A 22,667-nucleotide genomic window follows, 5' to 3' on the forward strand; every position below is an offset into this window, starting at 1 on the left:
CAACCATCATAGGTCAGCATGGAAGCGGGGAGCAGTTTCAGAGGTGCTCAGTACCAGGGCTGCATAGGGACCTGACTTTGAAGGGCCCGTTAGACAGGCTGTGTCAAAGCCAGATGCCTAGGCAGTCAGTCTTGTTCTGAGCCTGGGAACGGGGGCTGGTGTCTTTGGCTCTGAACCCCCAAGGCTGGGTTCAGAACTCAGGCCGTGGGTTTTAGGAGCACAGCAGCTGCGGTTGAATGTCTATCTTTCAGCCTTCCTGGGAGCATCCAGGCAGGGGGCAGGGCCTAGATGCTATTTACAGGGATTGCCTGGATTTTGCAGGGGGAGGAGCCCGTTCGACACCGTTTACCTGCCTCGGCCCAAACCACCAGTTCCATTCTGCCTGAGATAACCCAGAGCTGAGGTTGCCTGACCGCTGCCCCTACTGCCTAAAGGCTTTGTTAGACTTTCCTTGGGAACGCTTCAAATCGTCTGACACCACAGACTACTGGAATCATGGTAGGAATGGTGGGGGCCCATGATGCAGCTAGTAGATCAGCTCAGCTGTGTCCAGGCAGCACCTGTGTGAGCCAGCTGTATCCAGGCAGCACCTGTGGGAGTCAGGTGTAGGAGAGTGCACCTGTGAGGCAGGTGCGGGATGGCAAGGTCAGGCTGAGGCTGGAGTCATGGGAGGGGCCATGGGGATCCTCCAAGTGCTCTTGGGGGGACTGTTGGGGCATTAAAAGAGATAGAAAGCCTAGGTTGGACTCTTAACGCCTTCAATTGGGTCTCTGCAAGCTTGGGGAAGACTCTTTCACCTCTCTGAGCCTTGATTTTCTTGGCAGCTGAAAGAGGACTAATATCCTCTATTTGGTGACATTATTATAAGATCTAATAAGAGATGACACATAGAAGACCCAGCTCTACAGTGTCTGACTGGCTATACAAAGGTGTGCTACAGGATTCTGATTCCCAGGCTGGAGGTCAAGAAGATGATATTGCCATTTAGCCCCTGAGACGCACCCTGCTAGAGAAGCCACGTCCCAGCCCTTGTCTCCCGGGCCACCTCTTCCAGCTCTTTCCCTGCAGCCCGCTGGCCTCCAGCACTCTTATCCGCTGAGCCATCAACATGCCTGGAGTAGGGAATGGTCTGAGTTCTGGTTTATCAGGTTCCGTTGTTGTTTGACCCAATCCATCCCCTTGGCCTCAGAACTGGCCGAATTCCCTTCTGTCTGATCAGGAGGGAATCACAAGATAACATTAGGAAGCCCTGTGTGGGACGCCAGCTTCAGAGCAGCCGCCGCCCGTTTGATCTTCCTAAGTGGCCCTGACCTAAGAACCTTGGCAACCATAGGGAACCGGGGCTCTGTGCTGTGGCTGCGTCCTCCCCTCTTTGTGTGTGGGATGTGGGGTTGGTGAGGTGACAGCCTACAATTAGGGCAGAGTGGCTGCTCACTAGCTGAGACCTGGCTTTCTTCCTGGTACAGGTCCATGGATGCAAAGGGTTCCAGTTCCAAAACTGGGCAAAGACCTACAGCTGCTGCCCAGAGATGTACTACCAGCCCACATCAGTGGAGGAGGTCAGAGAGGTGGGTCCATCAACACCACATGGGCTGCCCAGTCTGCAGCCACAGTTCTGGCCCTGGAACAGAGGTCAGTGGGGGGCTTCCTGGTCTAAGCCCACCACAGTCCCTAACTGCTGTCCCGGTTAGGTATACACAAAGCTCCTCTTCCTGCTTCCCCCAGCTTCAGGTCTGCCCAGCAGCCGGCTGTAATTTCCATGCCCACCTCAAGGTGTACACAGGGATGTGCCAAAAGCAGCCATGTCTGTACTCCCATCTCAGACTTCTGCAATGAACTCCATGCAAAGACTTGTGCACATGCATGCGCACACATGTGTACATATTCATGCATGCTGGTACAGATAGATGCATATGCATACAGACCTATGTATATGCACATGCATGTATACATTCATATGCATATGCACATACAGGCCTATGTGCATGCAACTGTACAAAAGCACACACACATACATACATCTATACACAGACACACAAACAGACCTGTGCATAGATACCTGTTACAAATGCACATTTATGCATATATATGCATGTAGCCTTGTGCATACATACATACATAAACACATCTATGCACATGCGTGCACACACACACATGTATATACATGGGTTTGTATACCTGTACATATATGCATGAGTGCTTGTGCACATACATAAACACACATGCATAGACACACACTCACACTCACATCTGAGATGACTTTCTGAGAAGAATCAGGGTTGCTGGGGAAGGACACTAGTGTAGGGATTGAGGGCTGTACTCTAAGAGACAAGAAAGAAACACCAGGAATGGGTGAGAAGCTGAAAAGCAAACTGACTTTGGTGGCAATTAAGGGATGAGGGAGGGAGCCAGGAGCGTGCTTTTGGCATAGCTACCTAAGACGACGGTTCCTGAGAGGTACTAGTCCATGTGATCTTGTGGCACTAACAGGGTAAGTGGGAGTGTTTCCACAGAGGACCAGCAAAACCCAGTGGAAATGAAAATAGGTGTGTGACCAAGCAGCTCCAGGACTGTGGTGTGACATAATGTCTTTGCTCAGCCTCAGCCTAAAATATACCGTGCAGGTGGTAGGGCCAGCATTTCTCAGTGGATTTCTGGTTGCCAATGGAACACTTTGTAATATGACTTGCGGGTCCCAAGGCACCTGGATGGGTGTGTTTGAGTAGAGGCATGAGGAAGGAAGCGGATTCACTGAAGTGGCATTGTGGCACATTTATTCAGCCAAATACCTCCAGACACTATCTACCTGTGCCAGCCCTGGGATGGGTCCCAGTCACCATTCTCTAGGGGCCTTTACTGAGGTGTGGGTGTAGACTAAGGGTCCTGGAAGCCATGTTGAGGCGCTTGGGTCCTATCCTTTTGCTAGGATACCTTTGGAAGGTTTTTTATTGTTGAGAAAAAGCTTTAAGCTGGGGTTGGAGATCCAGCCCAGCTAGTAGAGTGCCTGCCTGACATGCACGAAGCCCTGGGTTCCATCCGCTGCACTTACTGGGCTGGTGCTGTATGCTGTGGTCCCAGCACTGAAGGAGGCAGGAAGATCAGGAGTTCAAGGCCAGCTTTGGCTACGTAGGTCTCAAAAGGGAGGGTTCCTCAAACTGGCCCATATGGTAGCTCTGTAATTCCACCATTAGAGAGGCAGGAAGATCACCAGCTAGAGGAAAGACTGGTCTACATAGCAAGATCTTGTCTAGAAACAAAACATAAAGAAGGCTTGGGGCTGCAGTTGGAGGAACAAGAGTCCCAGACTAGAAGGACTGTGGTTCTCTGTCCCAGTTTCCCTCGAAGCCCATCTCTCTGGCTTTCTGGAACCAGGCCGGGTCGATCCACTAATGCCAAAGGCTCACTCTTCAACTTCTCCCCACCCGCTGCAGACTACAGCTGGCCCTGAGGGGCCCCTGGCTTCCTCTCTGAGCAGATCCTGACTGACTGATGTTGTCTTGGCAGGTGCTGGCCCTGGCTCGGCAGCAGAACAAGAGAGTGAAGGTGGTGGGCGGTGGCCACTCCCCTTCAGACATCGCCTGCACTGATGGCTTCATGATCCACATGGGCAAGATGAACCGGGTTCTGCGGGTACGGGGGCCCATGGCTCTCCTCCCCAGCTGTTCCTAAGCTGATAGCTTCAGCCTGTGTCCCAGACTCCATATGTGCCCGTCTTTGCCTCAGTCCTTAGCCTCTTCCTGCTCTGGGTCCCCAGAGTGACACCCTGATCCCTGGCCTTCGCCTGAACAACTGTCACCTGAGCCCTCCCTGGGCTTGCTCAGGCCACTTGTCAGGTCTGCCTGGCCTGGCCACAGAGAAGACGTCCATCCCTTCTCTTCCATTCCACCTCTTTCAAAGAGGCGTGGAGAAACAGACTCTCAAAGAGAATCACGGTGACTACTCCACAAGACATGAAGATCAGAGACAGGCAGTCACTTGCCTGTGGTCACACAGCAAACAACAGCAAAGATGGACCCAGACTCAGAACTGCCACTAGCTTCCTATTGGAATACTGTCTGTGCAGCTTGCCTACTAGGGACATGGGATCCCAGAAACATGTGCATAGGATTTCAGTCCTCTCCTTCCCCGAGCCTGGCTCCACTGAGCTGAATTCCACGGAATTCTCCCCCTTCCCCGCAGCCAGCTAACAATGACCTAGGTTTCTATACTGTGCCCGTATTTGCTCAGACTGGCAGGCTCTGTCTCTTAGCGAACATCAGTCATGGCAGTAATTAACTCTGATTGCTAATTAGTGAGGACTGGACTTCAGCAATTGATTTTCCAAGCTCTGGACCCTGGGTGGCTGGATGAGCAAGCGCTTGGTGGGTGGGCTGATGTGGATACTCGTCCCAGCTCTGCCACCAACGTTTCTGTTTGCATGACCTTGGATCTTGGTATAGCCCCCGGCTGCGGTCGGATCTCAGGATCCCACAGTTAGCCATTGCCCAGGTCTTCGGGGTGAGAGCAGCCTGAGACTTTGTCCTCCAAATAGCATGACCAGGCCCTGTGGCAACACACCCTGTCCACACCTTCCCAGTGTGGACAAGGTGAGGAGCGTGGGTGTGGCCCAGCCCCCATCCTAGCCCAAGAGTCCCAGGACAAAGCTCTTTACTTCTCTGCCTCTCGTTCCCTTTGCCTGTGAAAAGTGCAGTTGCACGGACATCCCTGAAGGCCTAAAGGGAGGCTCAGTCAAGAGTGTTTGCCCAGCATGTGCAAAGGCCCGGGGTTCCATTTACAATACTAAATAAAGAGCTGACTTTATGAGACCAGAACCAAGGGATTGAGGCGTGCATCTGTAATCCCTCTGCTTGGAGGTCGGTACAAGAGGATTGCACCTTTGAGGCCAACCGGGACTCCATAATAAGATTCAGTTTCAAAGACAAACTTTTCCCCCAGTGTCCCAGCGTTCTTGGGCTCAGTACCCCTATTCAGACTGAAAAGTGGCTCAAGCTGACCACAGGCTAGGATAGCTATACTCACATTCCAGAAGGGTCTGACTAGGGACCAAGGGCCCGAATGTGGCCTAGCTCCTCCCAGCCTGTGCTGTCTCTGGCAGGTGGACACGAAGAAGAAGCAGGTGAAGGTAGAAGCTGGTATCCTCCTGGCTGACCTGCATCTACAGCTGGACAAGCATGGCTTGGCCATGTCCAAGTAAGAGCCCCTCCTCTGGCCCCCACTGGGCCAGAGCTGCCTCTCCCCTCCTTGCTCTGGGCCCCCATACTCAAGGATCTGGCAGTGAGACAGTCACACTTCTTGGGGAGTAACCCTTCCTCAGAGCTCTGCCTTTCCCACTTGGCACCGGTGGCTTTACTCGTCATGCCCGATAGGTTAAGAGGGGGAAAGGTCCAAGTTTAGTAGAGTTTTGAACAATCGTCAGTGGTCTTGAACCAGGATGAGGCAACTGAGGATTAAGTCTCTCCCAAAATTGGCAAAATACAGCTACAGAGCCCAATACACTAAGGCAGCTAAAACCAGCCCTGGAAGGGACAGAAAAACAAGGTGGCCCTTCAGGCCATGGCCTTCTGGTCCTTCTACCCAAATGCCTTTGTCATTGCTCACCTTAGTCCTAGGGGTTACCATTAGCACAGCAGTCAAATGCAGCTAACAGGGTAACTCTGAGAAAGTACCGCCAGATGTCTGAACAGTGGTGTAGAAATCTCACTGCAACTGGAATTAACTCCGTGGAAATCCTGGGGTTGACCTTCAAGTGTTGGGGTCGGCTCACCTCACCTTCCTAGCACAGATCCCACAAATCTACACTATGGAAACCATTGTCCCCGCCCCTCTCCCAAGGTCAGGATGGCTAGGATATTTATAGGGCGATCGCCATGTATAGACCATGTTTAGGCTCTGGAGAAGTAACAACAAAGGAAACCCAGACCCCACCTAACAGGAGCTCCAGCACGGGGCGGGTAGATACAGAAACTGGCCAGTACTGTAGAGGAAGGAGGTTCAACAGCAGTGTTGAGGGGACCGAAAGACTTCAGGGGACCCTAAGTTCAGCATGACTCATTCTGGGCCTGGACCTTGAGTCTCAGGAGCTTAGTTTTCTCCTAGAGCCCCGAGGAAGTTGTGTGGGTTTCCAAGTAGGACGGGTGGGAGGCTCACCTACCCAGACCTGCTGGGATAGCTGTGTGTTTAGAACCAGGGAGGCACCCAAGCCTTGGTGCGTTGGGAGCGGAGGAGACTCAGCAGAACATGTGGCTGTGTCTGCTTAGAGAAGATGCCTTTGGTAGGAAGCAAAAGGGGCCTGTTAGGCTTCAGAGACCTCAAAGGCTAAAGAGCTGGGTGTTCCCTGCAAACCAGCCCATGCCCCAACCTGCTCATCTGCTCATCATGGAGGTCAGGGAGCTGAGGTCTGAAGAGATGGGCTGATCACAAGCTAGGCCGTCGAAGAGGAAGGGGGGATTCTCAGGGAGGAAGAGGGTCTTCTGTCCCACAGAGCTTGGATTCATCTGGGGCTCCCATTGCCCTGAGAAGTCTGACTGCTCTCTGTCTCTCTTGCTCCACCTGCTGAGCCCAGTCTAGGAGCAGTGTCCGATGTGACGGTTGCCGGCGTCATTGGGTCTGGCACACATAACACGGGGATCAAGCATGGTATCCTGGCCACCCAGGTGAGTCTCCGGTGTCCGTGGCTACCCAGGTGAGTCACCTAGGTCCATGACCATCTCCGGATGGGTCTGAGACACTTGAAAGTGCCCCCAGAAACACCACTTCCTTCCCCAAGCCTTACCAGGTCTGAAGGAGCCCCAGGTTTGTTATTGCTTTAGCTGTCCCAAGGGACACTCTCAGCCCCACCCCTGCACATCCTCATAGGCAGCACAGGGCAAGGGCACCAATTCTTTTGGAAGTTATAACCAGGAGCCAGGTGGGGGATGGGACTACCCAGGGTAGCAGTGGAGGCAGGGCCTGGAACAGCATAGGGGTAACCTGTGGCAGAGTCTGTCTGTCCTTCATTTAAAAAAAAACATATTTTAATCCATCTCTCCCTGGGTCTGTGCACACTGGTAGGGTCCCTAGCTTCAGGGTACATTGCTGTCAAAATCCTCAGCTAAAATGAGGATAGCCCAACCCACAGGGAGAGGACACAATGAGTTAGCACTCACTGAACGGTGTCTGGCCAAATGGCAGTTCAGAGCTACCTGCCTCAGGAATGACCTTTCTGAAACCAAACACTTTCAACTTTCCATACTATCAACTTGGAGTCCTTCATGGCCATTGCCTTTTCAAAGCTGGGCTTCCTGCCCCAGGGGCTCAGTGGTCCCTGGGGATATAGGTAGCACTCTCAAGAGATGAGCCCAGTGCATTACTGTCTAGGACCCATGTCAAGATGGTCATGTCAGGTGCTATGTGCTGGTCGTCAGGGTGTAAAACTAACTTAAGGGGGTCACTCATTAAAATGCACATAGGATTTATTGGTTACTTTTCTTTGGAAGCCCCACTGAGCAGGCCTGGAACCAAAGAGGTGGGGCTTGTCCTGTATTACAGTCATGCAGATGACAACGATATTGGTCACTTTTTGATACTGTAACAAAGTGTCTGAGGAAAATTAGCTTCAAGAAGGAAAGGTATATTTTTGCTCAGTGGGTTTAGAGGACCGGTAAGACCCAGACAGGAAAGCTGTTTACTACACAGCAGCTAGGAACCCGGGACAGCAAAAGAAGGGATCGAGGGCAGGAGAAGGTCCTTCCAGGGCACACCCCCAGCAGTATATTTCTTCCAGTTAGACCCAACTCTTGATTTTTTCACAACCTCCATCAAACTAATAGTCAACCTGTGGATCACTGAGGTTAAATCTGTCATGATTTAATGGCTTCCCCCAGACCCATCAACTGGCAACCAAGACTTTAACATATGCACCTGTGGGGGACATTTCAGATTCAAGATAAAGGGGTGGCCAGCTCTCGCATTGCATCGGCTTACAATGGGAGGTTAGTCCCAGGCTTCACACTTGATCCTCCTACCTTCCTAGGTAGTGACAGCTGTCACCTGTTGAGGTCACAGGAGTGACTAATTCAGAGCCCCACCCTGCACAGGCCTTCAGATGCTCGTGAAGCCTCTCTCACAGGCCTGCTCTCCTCAAGGCTCCGAATCTCCAACAGTGCAACAAATACCCAGCTGCCACCCTGTCCCCACAGCTGGCCATGGTGTCCCATTTCTGTCAGTTCCTCTCTCTGCTCTCGGGTCACTGTTAATCAGGATTAGTTCAGCTGTAGCTGTCCTCTCTCCCTGAGCAACCAACCACCAACTGCACGTGTCAGAAGCAATTTCCATCCAAATGAGCAGGTAGCGGAGTACAGAGAAGGACCTTAATAGCCATGAGAGAAAGCCCTTCTGGAAGTGGGGACCTCGGGGACCTCCCTCAGTTTGCAACCAAAGGCCTCAACACTCACAGAAACCCAAACTTTCTAGTCAGGTGAGGCTAAGCAGGAGAATGCATTTCCTAAGGTGGGAGGAGTCCTCTATTGATGAGGAAGACTCCACTTGGCCTTGTCAAGCATCTGTCCTGGGGATCTGTGTCTCTAGGCAGCAGAGCATCACCAGGCAGTGGAGGTTAGCTGCTTCTTGACTGTGAGGTCACAGAATGATGGAAGAGAGGCCAAGCCAGCGGGGGGGGGGGGGGGGGGGGGGGGCATGTGACGTCACGTGACAATGAACTCCACACTCCTCAGAGTTGATCGCTGATGCCAGGTTCAGCTTTCCTCTCACCCACTTCTCCCCCCCGCTCCCAGAATGCCCTCTCAGGTAGTATAAGACACCTAGCTAGGAAGTTGTGTGGCTGGCCTCCTAGGAATAAGTGCTACCTGATCTCTGTTGTACAAGTCCGAAAGCTGGGTGGTTCTGAGTGGGCTATTAAGAGTGACATCTCTCCCTCTGCCAGGTGGTGGCCTTGACCCTGATGACGGCTGATGGGACAGTTCTGGAATGCTCCGAGTCAAGCAACGTGGATGTGTTCCAGGCTGCACGGGTGCACCTGGGCTGTCTGGGCATCATCCTCACCGTGACTCTGCAGTGCGTGCCACAGTTCCACCTGCAGGAGACCTCCTTCCCTTCAACCCTCAAGGAGGTACTAGCCTTCTGCTCTCCTGCTCTCCACTTCCCGGCCTCAGAAAACAAATGGAGGTCCCAACCAGGGGTCCTCGCCCTCAGACAGTTCCTGTGGACCTCTGGTGTCCTGAGGGAAAGGGGTTTTCATTTCACACACACCCCCTTTCTTTCTTGGCCCAAGAGAGACTGGTCAGAAACATGGTGAACTTTAAGACCCAGAAGAGCCTCAGGGTTTACTGACCTGTAGATGGGGAAGGGGTTTGAGTAGAGATCTGCCCCAGGAAAACATGAGGACTAGCTGTTCTTAGGCACTGACTGGGACCTGTCCTGTGGGGGACATGCCAGCACTCCCTTACTATGGAAGACACCACAGGCTGAGATCTGGGCCCAATCTCTAAACATGGTCACATCCTAAGGAGCAGAGGTCAGTTAGGGAGTCAGCGTAGGAATCTAGTAGACACAGGTCAGGCAGTGGCAGAGAACGTCAACCCCTGAGAAACTGATCAATGAGAGGGTCCACCACCCCTCAAAAGGGGGCTTTTGTGAAAGAGGAGCCTTTGAAGGCAGCACATTTGACTGACGAGAGAGCCCAGAGGGGTTAGCTAGGCAGGAATGGAGATGGTGAGAAAAGGTGGGGTTCCCAAAGCAGCAGGGAATGGGTGTCCACAGCATGCTGCAGGGAATGGGTGTCCACAGCATGCTGCAGGGAATGGGTGTCCAAAGCATGCTGCAGGGAATGGGTGTCCACAGCATGCTGCAGGGAATCGGTCAGATCCATCCCAGGAGGCCATCGCTGACCTCCATGAGAACAGCTGCAGAGGGGCTCCTACAGGTGAAGGAGAAAAGGACCATCGCATGCTGGGAAGGGATGTGTATGTAGCTAGGACCATGGTCCAGCAGAAAGAGGTTGTAATCTTGCATGCTACATTGTTAAATCTTTTGTCCTGCCTCCAAGTCCAGCTAGAATGTACTGATGCCTAGGCCCGGACTTGGGTTTATTGACTTCTCTCTGTGACTGAGAGCCTTTCCCTGTACCAGTTTCTTTTGCATGGTGGTCACCAATGTGTGATAGGCACATGTTAAAGGAGGAGGGGTTCCTTTGAGCTTACAGTTTCAGGACGTTCTGCCCATCACAGCAGGGAGAGCACAGTAGACAGCAGGAAGCAGAGGAAGTGGGGTACGAGGAAGGACCAGAGTTATGCCTTAGCTCTGATCCATTACCTTCCTATAATATCTTCATAGTATGAGTCCATCAATAGCTTGGCTTGGGCAGGTGGTGGTGGCAGCCCCTCACACCTTTAATCCCAGCACTCAGGAGGCAGAAGCAGGCAGATCTCTGAATTTGAGGCCAGCCTGGTCTACAAGGCAAATTATAGAACAGCCAGAATTATTAACACAGAGAAACCCTGTCTCAAAAAACTAAAAACCAGAAAAGAGCCTGACTCATTGATTTAGTCTGCATGATCTAATCATCTCTGGAGCCACTCGCCTAGACCCACTCAGAGGGCTTCACTAATCCAGGTGTTTCTCAATCAAATCAAGTTGACAGTCAAGATCATCTCTCCTACTTCCCTCTTGTGCCAGGTCCTGGACAACCTAGACAGCCACCTGAAGAAGTCAGAGTACTTCCGCTTCCTCTGGTTTCCCCACAGTGAGAATGTCAGCGTCATCTACCAAGACCACACCAATAAGGTAACCTGGCCCAGCAATCTGGAGCAGGGGGCTGCTGGTTACTAGCATGCTCACTGTCCATCCTCACCACATTCTGCGCACCCTCCCTATCCCAGAGTAGCTGACATTTGTTCTCCTGATGCCTAGGGAAATGGACTTGTCATTGAACATGAAGAGAGGAAGAGACAGGCGAAGGTGGGAAGGAAGGTGGCTAAGATGGGGTCCAGCATGTCAAAACCTAGATGTGGGAGAGAGACACAGGGAACAGAAGTACATGGAGGAGCAGTCAGGATGGATGAGTGTGAGACAGCTGGCCTGGCCCACAGGATCCTTCCCTCTCTAACACTTCCACTCTTCTACTTCAGTTGAAGAAAAATCATATTTTGTCCCCTTTAGTCACAGCCTTGCAAATAAGGGGCTTCTTAGCAGAAGGAAAGAAATGTAGCAGGCTTTCTTTAGGGCCACCAACCAGCTCCCAAATCATGACTCGGAGACTTATTATTCATTATGAATGTTCACATCTTATGCTTGTCCCACTAACTCTTATTAAAAACTGAAACTAACCTGTTTCTCCTCTTCTACATTTTGCCTCAGATTTTACTTTCCCTTCATTCTGTATGTCCTACTCCATGACTGACTAGCCCCGGGCTTCTCCTCCTTTGTCTTCCTGTTCTTCTTCTCCACTCGAGTCTAGCTTCCTCCTCCTACTTTTTCTCTCTGCCTGCCAGCCCCATCTATCCCTCTACTGCCTAGCTATTGGCTGTTCAGCTTAATATTAGACCAATCAGGTGCCTTAGGCAAGCAAGGCAAAACAGAAACACATCTTTACATAAATAAACAAATGCAGCATAAACAAATGTAATACACCTTTACATAGTTAAATGTCTGTAACGTAAACAAATATAACACATCTTTACCTAGTTAAAGTAATATTCTATTCCACAACAAACAAAGCCATCATTTACCAGCTGAGGTGTTGTTGGTTCAGTTGATAAAGTGCTTGCCATGCAAGCATGAGGACCCATGTTTGATTCCCAGCATCCAGAAAGAATAAATATAGAGGCTTTGGGTGGTAGTATCTCTACTGGGGAAGTAGAGACGGGAGGAATCCTGGGACTCAGTGGCCAGTCAGTCTAGCTACTGGGTAAGCTCCAGGTTCAATGTGAGACTGTCTCAAAAAATTAAGATGGAGAGACTAAAGAAGAAGATGCTCAGTATTGGCTTCTGGCCTCCACAGGTGCACAGGTACACATATAAGCATGCACAAAACGAACCTTTAAAATGCCATAATTTAAAAATGAATGTCAGTGGTGTCCAAATCCTCCTGTGTGTAGGGGACAGTATGGGGTTTGTGGAGGTGACTGCTGGACACAGGATCACAGGATCTCTAGAACAGACAGCGACTGTTAAGCCTGACCTGATGACCTGAGTTCATATTCCTGGGACCCACATGGTGGAAATTAACTTTGCCATGGAGAAAAAAGGCTTCCAGTTGTCCTGGTGGCTGGGTCATCTCACTTTCCTCCCTCCTCCTCTAGCATTAAGCCCTCCTGGGACATGTCTTCTACAGTTTGGTTGTTTCTCACTCTTCTTACTCTTTGCTCTTATGGGGTGGGGGCTGCGACCCAGCTCCCAAATAAATCACAAGGAGGGAGGCTCATTCTTTCTTATGAATGCCCGGCCTAAGCTTGGCTTGTTTCTAGCCAGTTTTTCTTAATTTAAATTATCCCATCTACCTCTTGACCAGGCTTTTTCCTTTTCTTCTGTATATCTTACTCCATGTCTGGCTGGGCGGCTGGCCCAGTGTCCCGGTGTCCTCTCCTCTCTCTCTCTCTCTCTCTCTCTCTCTCTCTCTCTCTCTCTCTCTCTCTCTCTCTCTCTCTCTCTCTCTCTCGTTTTTGGTTTTTTGAGACAGGGTTTCTCTCTGTAACATTCCCGGCTGTACTGGAACTCACTTTGTGGATCAGACTGGCCGTGAATGCACTGAGATCTGCCTGCCTCTGCCTCCCAAGTGCTAGCATTAAAGGCGTGCCCTGCCTGGCGTCTCCTTCTTTCCCTTGTTCCTTTATCTTTTCTTCCCAAATTTCGCCTCCTATTTATTCTCTCTGCCTGCCATCCTCACCAATCCTTGGTCTTGCCTACCTATTGGCTGTTCAGCTCTCTATTAGACCAATACAGTGTTTTAGACAGGCAATTAACACAGCTTCACAGAATTAAACAAATGTAGCATAAAAGACTGCAAGATATCTTCGCATCATTGAACAAATATTCCACGGCATAAACGAATGTAACACATCTTAAAATAATATTCCACAACAGTCTTCTAATGGGACATCATGATAAACAAGTCAGAAGTTGAGCCCCTGCTGCCTAACTCTAATACTTAACCTTCCAGCCCCCCTACTCAGCATCTAGCTGGTTTTGGGACTGTGCCATCGGACTCTACCTATTGGAATTCTTGCTCTGGATCAGGTAGGAATGCCATGGGACTTCTATGCTATCTTTTGTATGCTGTGGAGGACACAGTCCATGAGAAGAGCCCCTGCCTTTACACCTGTAAACTGGTCTGCCTCCTGGGTCTAGAGCCATGGTTTCAGCCCTGGCCACACACTGGAATCACATGGAGAGTTTGGGTGCATTCTAAGGCCAATGAAAGTCATGAGGATTTGAAAGAGAGTAAGGTACCCTGGGAGCTGGGAACCTGTGGACTGAGAAAGGCAAGGGGAATATGGGACTGGGGAGAGGGTTGAGTCCACATGAGCAGTGCCTGTAACAAGTCAGCAGGAGTAGAGGAAAAGTGAGACCAACACCATACTGGCCCAAACCTGTATACAGCCACTAGGAGAGTGGAAGTGAGGAGTGAGGGCCTGGTGTGAAAAGAACTCAGTGCACAGCTGACACACGTAATTGCACACACACACACACACACAACACACACACACAAACCGCCTCTCTGCCCTGTCACCTCCAGCACCTATTTGCCATCCCTGGTGGGCTGGATCAACCGCTTCTTCTTCTGGCTGCTGTTCAGCCACAAGAAGAAGAGCAGCAACCTCAGCCACAAGATCTTCACCTACGAGTGTCGCTTCAAGCAGCACGTCCAAGACTGGGCCATTCCCAGGTAGTGCACGCCCCCAGGCCTACTATGAAAAGCAGGACCCTCTAGAGCTTGGGAGTCCCTGTTGCCTGGGCTGAGGTTCCCTGGGAGCCCTGTACGGAGCCATGGAGGAGGACTGGGGCAGTGCCTTCTTACTCTGTGGTCTCTCCTGGGCAGGGAGAAGACCAAGGAGGCCCTGCTGGAGCTGAAGGCCATGCTGGAGGCCCACCCCCATGTGGTAGCCCACTTCCCCGTGGAGGTGCGCTTCACCCGAGGTGATGAGATCCTGCTGAGCCCCTGCTTCCAGAGAGACAGCTGCTACATGAACATCATCATGTACAGGTGACAGTGCCCTGCAGGGCGTGGGGTATAGGGAGTTGTCCCCTCGTGTAAGGGAATCCTCTCCTCCCTCAGTCTTCTCATGCCCGTTTCTGAGGCCACCTTCACTACCGGGAGATTGCAGTGATTTTAGTCGCAGGAAATGGCGTCCCACTCCTTTGAGTTCTTTTACTACTCCCTCCCTGTAGACACTTGTGCCATGTACTACTTCCAGCCTATGCTTCACCCCTGTATTCTAGCATCAACAGTGAGTTAATATTAATGAGGAACACTTACCATTTATGAAGACTATATAATGGAAAAGAGCAATCCATCCCAGCTCAGGTGCCCAAGTCGGTAAGCGTTCTGCTGGCCTGGAAGCCGTGCTATACTGAGACCAGTTCTGAAGCTGGTTTAAGTTCAGTGGGGGAGACATTAACCTGATGTCGGGATGTATCTGTCAATCGCAGTGACTGAATCCAAGCCCACGGATGACCTCTCTTTTCAGCCAACAGGAGACATGTGAAGGAGTTTGTCCTTTCTGGTTCCTTGCTAAGATGTGTTCCTCATCTGCCACCCACCCACCTCCTGCCCTGCTTCATGCCTCCACAGGCCTTCACTGGCTTTGCCAAAGAGTGGCCACCTGATCTCTCTAGGTGTTCCTTCCCCATGTAGAAGGCTCCAAATTATTGAAAAGCCAGGGACAGCTGTCATCACAGTTCTTAGGGAGCCACAAGAGCTTCTGAATGACACACTGAAGGAACGGTAGTCTAGTTCAGAGAGGACATGGCTATGGTGATGCTCATGGGAGGCTCTTGCTGTCTGTATGTCTCCTTTCCTCGCTCCTTGAGTTCAAACACAGAAGTGAGAGTTACCAGGGGATGCATCTGAAGGTGCGTGTTCGGTGCTAGCATGGAAGTCAGCTTTGGGGACCAGTCACTTTGGGGCTGAGTAGCTAGGTAGGGGTAGGAGGACCAACTAGGTAGGAGACATTCATTAGGTTACATGGCCATGCTTTCCAGACATGAATGAGGTCATCCAGGGATTCCAAAGTACTAGCTGTGTGTGTGTGTGTGTGTGTGTGTGTGTGTGTGTGTGTGTGTGTATGGGTATTGTATATGACTAGTATGTATGGGTGCTGCACGAAGATCATGTGAATTATGTATGTAAATCATGTGTGAATACTAGCTATGTGACTACCATGTGTGTTTAAGTATTGTGTGTAAGTATTGCAGGTGTGAATACTATATGTTTGCGACACCATTAGCAATTTTGTCACAATGAATGTCACCCTGTGCAAACCTAGCTGGCATGCCCTTCTGCACACCCCTGCTGTTGTCAGACTCTCTGCCTGTGCATTACACTGTATCTGTTTACACTATGGTAGCTAACCTGTGTAAAGCAAAGGCCAGGCAGGACGTGAGAAATTTTTCAGCTCCATTACCTTAGGGTCTCCGGCCAAGATTAAACTCACAGTCATGTCCAGGTACCAAGTGATGAATACACAAAGAGGACAAAGTCTTGGGGATCCCTTGGGGATGCGCCATGAGCACAGGTGCTTGTCCTGTCTGTGCTGTCCTGCAGGGAGGGCCAGTCCGATCTCCAGTCACCTGCCTGATTAGGGCAGGCCACTGGGAATGCACCCGAGGGGCAGGAGGGGCACATCATGAGACAGGGAAGACCGGCTAACCACCTTTTCTCTGCCCTAGGCCCTATGGCAAGGATGTGCCTCGGCTGGACTACTGGCAGGCTTATGAGACCATCATGAAGAAGTTTGGAGGCAGGCCTCACTGGGCAAAGGTAACTCTTTGGCACCCGTCGCCACGGGGCTGCTGCTATGCGTTTTGCTTCCACCAGAGGGTGCCGCTCCTCCATTACTCTGAGCTAGTAAAAGGCCTGGAAGTTGCTAGGCCCTTGGGGATCTTCATAGAAACTTACTTCACTTTATCCGATTTTCCTATGGTGCTTGTGAGCAGAATAAGGCAGGTATCTGTGTATCCATTTAACAGATAGGAAAGTGAAGGCCTGTGTGGTGGTGGGACCAGAGCCAGGACATCCATGGTATTTTGGGATGTGGGGACCAGTGATGAATTCTAAATTCCTGCAGCCTTCCCTTCCAGACCTCTTTCTTTCTGTCTGGGAGTCTGTACTGTGTATAGAAAGGGAAGCAGTGTCATAATGCAGGCTCGGAGACGTTGGGTCCTGGCCTGTAGTGTAGCCTGCCAGCTCTGTTAAGATGAAGTCTACTGTGTCTGCTTGCTTCCACAGGCCCACAATTGCACCAGGAAGGACTTTGAGAAAATGTACCCCGCCTTTCGAAAGTTCTGTGACATCCGCGAGAAGCTGGACCCCACTGGAATGTTCTTGAATTCGTACCTGGAGAAGGTGTTCTACTAAAGCAAGAGTAGCAAAAGCCACCCCCACCCCTCAGGGTCCTGCGGCCCTTGTGGGGGATGGAACAGGGTCCCACAGGCACAGTGGGGGCCGACCTCCTCTCCTGACCACACAAAAGGGCTAGGCTCTGGGTGGAGCTTCTCTGCTCCTTTCTCCACCACCTTCAAAGCACCCCAGGCAAGAGGCAGCCTCTCACTCAAGTTCCTGTTTGCATTCCCATGAATCCCACACACATTGCAATCATCCAGACTAGGGATTTGGTCATTCCTAGGCTCTGTCAGCCAGGTGCAGTGAGTTTCCTGAGGCCTGAAGTTCCACAGCCCTCTTCAGAAGGAATCCCTTGGTGAGAGTTTTAGCACAGGGCTGGCATGGAGCATGCTCTGCCTTCTTTTATCTTTAAAAGTTCTGGATGCCCAGAGACTGTCTGGTCCTGGACAAGCCATCTTCCAGACGGGTCCCACTGGCCTGCCGTGGCCTGGCCTTCACAGTGCCTCTTTTCAGAGTGGACCACACCTCTTCTGTGTGTTTCTCTCCCATCACCTCAGAGACAGGTCTTAAAAGCAGGGGTCTCACCATGTTTTTTCCCTGGGTACCGTTCTCACCTTCCCTTCACAAGAGTGATTTCAGTTTGCTCTGTGACCTTTCTAGAGCGTTCCCTTGGAGAACCAAGATTCTCCAGCTGCTTTGTAAAAATTAAAAGACTCTGAAGATATTGCTCTGCCTTGAGAGATTTATATTAATTCTTTATCTCGTAAAGAGCTAAAGTGCAAAACATACTTACCAGCGGAACCGGCAGATCAGCGAAGGGGCAAAGGACACGGTAGACGTTTCTCTACAGCAAATGCACACAGGCCACCGAACGCGTAAAAAGTCGTTCAGCATCCCTGTCAAAGGAAAATGCAAATGGAGGCCAGGGCCTGACACTCTTAGTATCAACAATAACACATAGTTTAATGTAGAAGCTTACTTAAAATACTATAGTTTGAAATTATTTTTTAATTTTTTTTTTAATTCCATTTTACATTTCAACCACAGTTCTCCCCACTCCTCCTCCCTCCCTGCCTCCTCCCTCCCTCCCAGTCCACCCTCCATTTACTCCTCACAACAGGTAAGGGCTTTGATGGGGAGTCAACAGAGCCTGGCACATTAAGTTGGGGCAGGACCAAGCCCCTCCTCCCTGCATTAAGGCTGAGCAAGGCATCCCACCACAGGGAATGAGCTCCAACAAGCTAGCTCATACACCAGGGATAGCTCCTGGACCTACTGCCAGGGGCCCCTCTGGTAGTCCAAGCTTCGATTTTTTAACTTGATTGCCTATTTCTCATGTGTGAGTTTCGTAGATGATAGTGCCATGTTGACCAGCCAAAAGGTTAAACAGGCCTATTAGGGGAAACTTGTGGGCCGTAGAGTCCACTCTAGCTCTAGCTAGAGTTTTCAGCCCTCAGAGTTGCCTTGACTGCTGAGATCACGGGCACCTAAGCCCAACATTGCTATTGAGGTATCTACTGGTTGGTTTTCTCTCGAGGCATCTGGAAAGGATTGGAGTGACCAACAAGAGTAAATGTGGGATTGGAGAGATGACTCAAGAATTTAAAAGCATGTGCTGCTCTTATGGTGGACCCAAGTTTAATCCCCAGCACATGGTCAAGAGATTTATGACCACCAATAGCTCTAGCTCCCTCTTCTGGACTCTGTGGGTAACTGCATGCATGTGCATAAACGGACACATGTATACATACAAGTAAAAATGTTTTTAGAAAAAAATATCAAACTAAGCTCTGAGGCATTGGAAATAACCAGGCCTAAATCACCCCTACCCTGCCCTTCCACAAAAGAGGAGGCTCAGGGAAGAGAAGAAACATCAGTATCTCAGAGCAAGTTGCAAAAGACAGTGTCTTTAAACTCTTCAGCTAAAGTGACAGGGGACAGACTGCCTAGGCATGGATGAAAAGGCCAACCGCTTGTTACATAAAGAAAAAACAACAACAACTGTCTGATAGTGAAACATCCTGTATCGCTCAATCAATGAATAACACAACCCAAACCCAGCTGGGTCAGCATGACTGAGCAACGCGCTCACTGACCGTCCTTGGCTCTGCTATAATGGCAGCTTGCCCTCGCTGGTCTGGCACGATTGTCCCCCCATTATTCATCTGATGTCATAACTCATCTGGAAAACCCCACAACGGACCAAAAAAGTGAACCCCATTCTGGGAAAATCCACACATAGAATCCCCCACCCACCCCACTTTAATTCATAAATAATTGCCCTTCCATTAAGTTTGTTTATAAAGGGGCTATCCAAAATCTCAATGACTCCAATCCCTTGAGAAGCCCTCACTTCCTCAAATGTCCTTCCCTTAAGTGTGTCTGTGTGTCTGTCTCCATGCCCACACTTAAAGTCTGCATTGTCTTCTTACCAATCCAGAACTTTCCTTCTGACTCGACTCCAACTTCGCTCCATGCTGACTCATCCTAAAAACAATTTCTTCACCAGAAGGCTGCACCCAAGTAGCAGCCTAGGGCAAGCATCCCCTGTTGCTGGAGACGGGAGCACCCTTTACAGTGTGTATTTTAGAGCGTTTACATTCAACCCTTAAACTCTATGGGTTGAGCAGTCTATTCCAGACACAGAGGCAGTGAGGGAAGGACTCAGTCCAGTGACTTAGACCTGAAACCTCCAAGTTCCTTAATTCTTCAATTCCCAGCTTGCTCAGTCAACCCAGTGTTCTGGAAGTACACGTTCTCGTTGCCGGAACACCTGCGTATCCTTAGGGGCTTTGGCCTCTGATCAATGTAATCTCTTCCTTCTTTGAGCTGGTGCCTTCTGACTCCTGCAGGGTATCCATTCAGAAGACCACCATGGCGCCATCCTTTTGACACTGAGGGATGTCGGGCTCCCAAGGGCATTGCTGATCTAGATCCCCCTTTCCTCCCTCCTTCCATCTTTCTTTTGTTTCTTCTGGTCCAAGTTCCCATTGGCTGAATCCTGTCTGCAGCTGCCTCCCCATCATCTGAACCCCAATCACGAAGCAGCTCATCCATGCCCCAAGGGACAAAGGCTAACCTCCTCTCTGGATGTGGGAACTCATGGGTACTGAGGTGTGGGCCTGTTCCTGTCTGCTGAGCCTGGACTCTAACAAGTGGGCAGTAATCACTAGAGCATGCAAGAAATTAAAATCAAGTTGGACGATGAGGACCAGTGCCCTCCTGGGGTGGGAGCGGGAATTAGGATCACACAGCACAGCGGCAGCTCTCCAAGCTGAATCTGGGGAGAGGTGAACAACCACCTCTCCACTTGTCTCCACACTCCTCAGGTATGCGGCTGAGGAAAAGAGGGGCCCTGGTGAGCTCTGGGGCTCCCATGGGATGCAGCCACCAGCTCATTATTCTGAGGTTCTTGTCAAACCCGAATACACTTAAAGGATACAGACAAGTGGCTCTTATGCCCTGGGGTCTCTGACTCAGGAAAGGACAAACTTAGACAAGTTGGCCAGGCCACCGACATGGTGACCCAAATGTCCAATGCCCCCACAGGCTCCCATGTCTGAGCACTTGGTCTCCAGCTGGTGGGGATATTTGGGGATGGTTTTGGAACTGTTCAGAGATGAAGCTTCCCTGGGCTTTGTCTGGAACTGGCAGTTCTTTCTCGGGTTGCTGCTCTTGGGATATTTTTCTCACAGAAATAGAAAGTAACTAATACTGGAGACTGGATCAACTCTGTCACCTTGGAATCTTAGATAAGACACTGTGACCTGTCAGGAAAGCAGACTGGCAGCGCTGGCTGGGGAGGGCCATCAAAGCACACCAACTGAGGGAACACACAGCTCATGAAGGGACCGCTCTGGTCATTCCATGGTAGCCTCTTGTAGGTCTCTGAACTGAGTCTGAAGCTATACCAGTGACTGTCCCCAGGAGAAAATCTAAACCTAATGTGTGTGCCTGCCATGGCCCAAACAAAAAGCTAACCTTGAATGTCTCAGAAAGGAACAGACACAGAGCTCTGCAAATCGTAGCTGGCTTCAGATTTAGAAGTGAGGTTTCCTGGTCTCCGTAAGGAAGGCCCCTGCCTAAGGTCTTTTCCAAGAAAGATTCTATCACAAGAATAGTAGAGTGGAAGCCAGAAAAATCCTTCTAAAGAGCATAACCACACAGGCCAAGGAGATTTTGGAATGGGAATCTACAAAGAGGGGCAAAATGACCAGACAATGTGGAGCAAAGGTCACTAAACATCCGGGCTGTTGATATAAGCCTTGTCTTGATATCGTCTCCATGAGACAGGACCTTTCAGAGGTCAAGAGAAGCCCAGACATTTCCAGAAAATTCCAAAAGGGAGTCATCTATGTTTGTTGGCTTCATGTTCTTGACATGTGTTTCTAGACACAGGATGTCTTCACACAGCCAGTATCATGTTGTGTTCACGGCTGTCAAGGTCATCACGCGCCAGTTTCAAAGAACTAGCTAGCTCCTGTCTTTAGGTCCTTTTATCTGCTGATGTGAAAAACATGCCCATTCCTGGGACGGTGTCAGCATGTCCCTGCGGCCTTACACATACAACATCATTGGCAAAGATGTCACATTTGCCAATGTCATCATTGGCAAAGATTGGAAAGGGGACCCTCCAGTCACCCGCATCCTGTGATGGGCCTTAGGATACCTAGAGAGACTGAGGCAAGAGTTTCCAGAGTGGTTCTGGTGCCATCTCAAGACATGGTCGTTACTCCCCTGGGTGCCAGTATAAGCGAGGGCAGGCTGATCATGGTATCCCAACCTGTGACAACCCCATCCCAAGCCTGATGAACCCTCATCCACTTACAGGTGGACCAGAGGTGGACTGTAAGTCACTGAGCTTGGGCAGGAAAAATAGTACAGGCACTCACGCTGCCGAGCCATCATGAAGCCATGTCAGCCAGTGAGGGATACAGCCGGGATATTGGGGTCAGAGGTGAAACTGGGTCAGAGTGGGTAAAGCTCAGAGGCAAACGTTCATTGTGAACCTTGTGAGACTGCTTGGCATGGTGTGCCGATCGCTGTCTCACCAGCAGGGTCAGTGCTGAAATCTGATGATCCAACCCCTTTCTGCACGTTCTCTCTCCATCTTTGTGCATCCTGGATTGACCGAGTTCTTCCAGAAAACACCTAGCCAGGCTAGGTCTGCACAGGACCCTGAGCTAGAAGCCTCGGCATCCATAAGACCACAGCGAAGCCCCTTGGTCTCTGAACCTGTCGCTTCTACAGTGTTTCTCCCAATGGCCCAAGAAACTGGCAAAGTAACTGACAGACTGGATGTGCACAGTGGAGATGCAGACGATAGCTCATCAGCATCACCTGCCGGCACCACCTGCCGGTACCATCTGGTACTGCAGCTGACCTACAACTCGGCCCAAACTGTGGGGGAATGAATTTAAAACCACCAGAGCGGAGAAAGAAACACCCAATAAAGAGGCAAAGAGTGTATGGAGAGGCAGTGATCAGAGACCACCATGGTCCCGAAGGTGTCCCAGGGTTCCAAATTCTTACAAATAAAAAGAAAACTGCCTCTTCGTTTGGCCTCCACAGCCACACCTTAAAGCACCTGTGTGTCCTATGGGCAGCTCTTTTTGCCTTGATTTTCAGTGCATTCTCTGGGAGACTGCCCCGGCCCTGTCAGGACACAGGAACAGTGCTGTAAGGGGAACAAAGTTTCCGGCTTCAGGAATTTGCCTCAGTGGCTCATTAGAATGTGCCTCTCCCGTTCAAAGCCAGAAGTCTCCCACCCCCAAATGCCATGCTGAGTATTCTTTACTCTCCGCTGTCTGGTGGGTCCTTTACAATCTCAGGTGTTGCTCCTCCACTCTCTTCCTACCCATGTGTTTGAGACAAGATCTCTCACTGAGACCTGCCACTCACTGAGCAGGGGAAACTGGCCCACCAGCAAGTTCCAGGCCCTCTTGACCACACTGAGGTTACAAGTGAGTGCCATCACAACCATGCCAGACTTTACCAAACTCATGTCTGTGTGCGCACTTTACCAACTGACCCATCTGTTTCTTTGTTCCTTCCCCATACCCAACCAAGGCGCGCAGCTGGCAGGAAAATCAAGTACGGAAACAGGCTGGGC

At 50.6% G+C, this 22,667-nt stretch overlaps 1 protein-coding gene across 1 annotated transcript; it reads left to right on the forward strand.

Annotated features, from left to right (window-relative positions):
• Window positions 1-342: 342 nt before the first annotated feature.
• LOC119800023 (L-gulonolactone oxidase) lies at window positions 343-17,279 on the forward strand. The gene is made up of 12 exons (XM_038310025.2): window positions 343-498; window positions 1,467-1,568; window positions 3,505-3,630; window positions 5,096-5,190; window positions 6,563-6,653; window positions 8,921-9,106; window positions 10,672-10,779; window positions 13,154-13,230; window positions 13,730-13,879; window positions 14,033-14,197; window positions 15,883-15,973; window positions 16,442-17,279. The coding sequence occupies exons 1-12, from the start codon at window positions 496-498 to the stop codon at window positions 16,568-16,570; spliced, it is 1,323 nt and encodes a 440-aa protein (XP_038165953.1). The 5' UTR covers window positions 343-495; the 3' UTR covers window positions 16,571-17,279.
• The last annotated feature ends 5,388 nt before the right edge of the window (window positions 17,280-22,667 follow it).

This window comes from Arvicola amphibius, chromosome 13 (assembly GCF_903992535.2).
Source record: "Arvicola amphibius chromosome 13, mArvAmp1.2, whole genome shotgun sequence".
NCBI lineage: Eukaryota > Metazoa > Chordata > Mammalia > Rodentia > Cricetidae > Arvicola > Arvicola amphibius.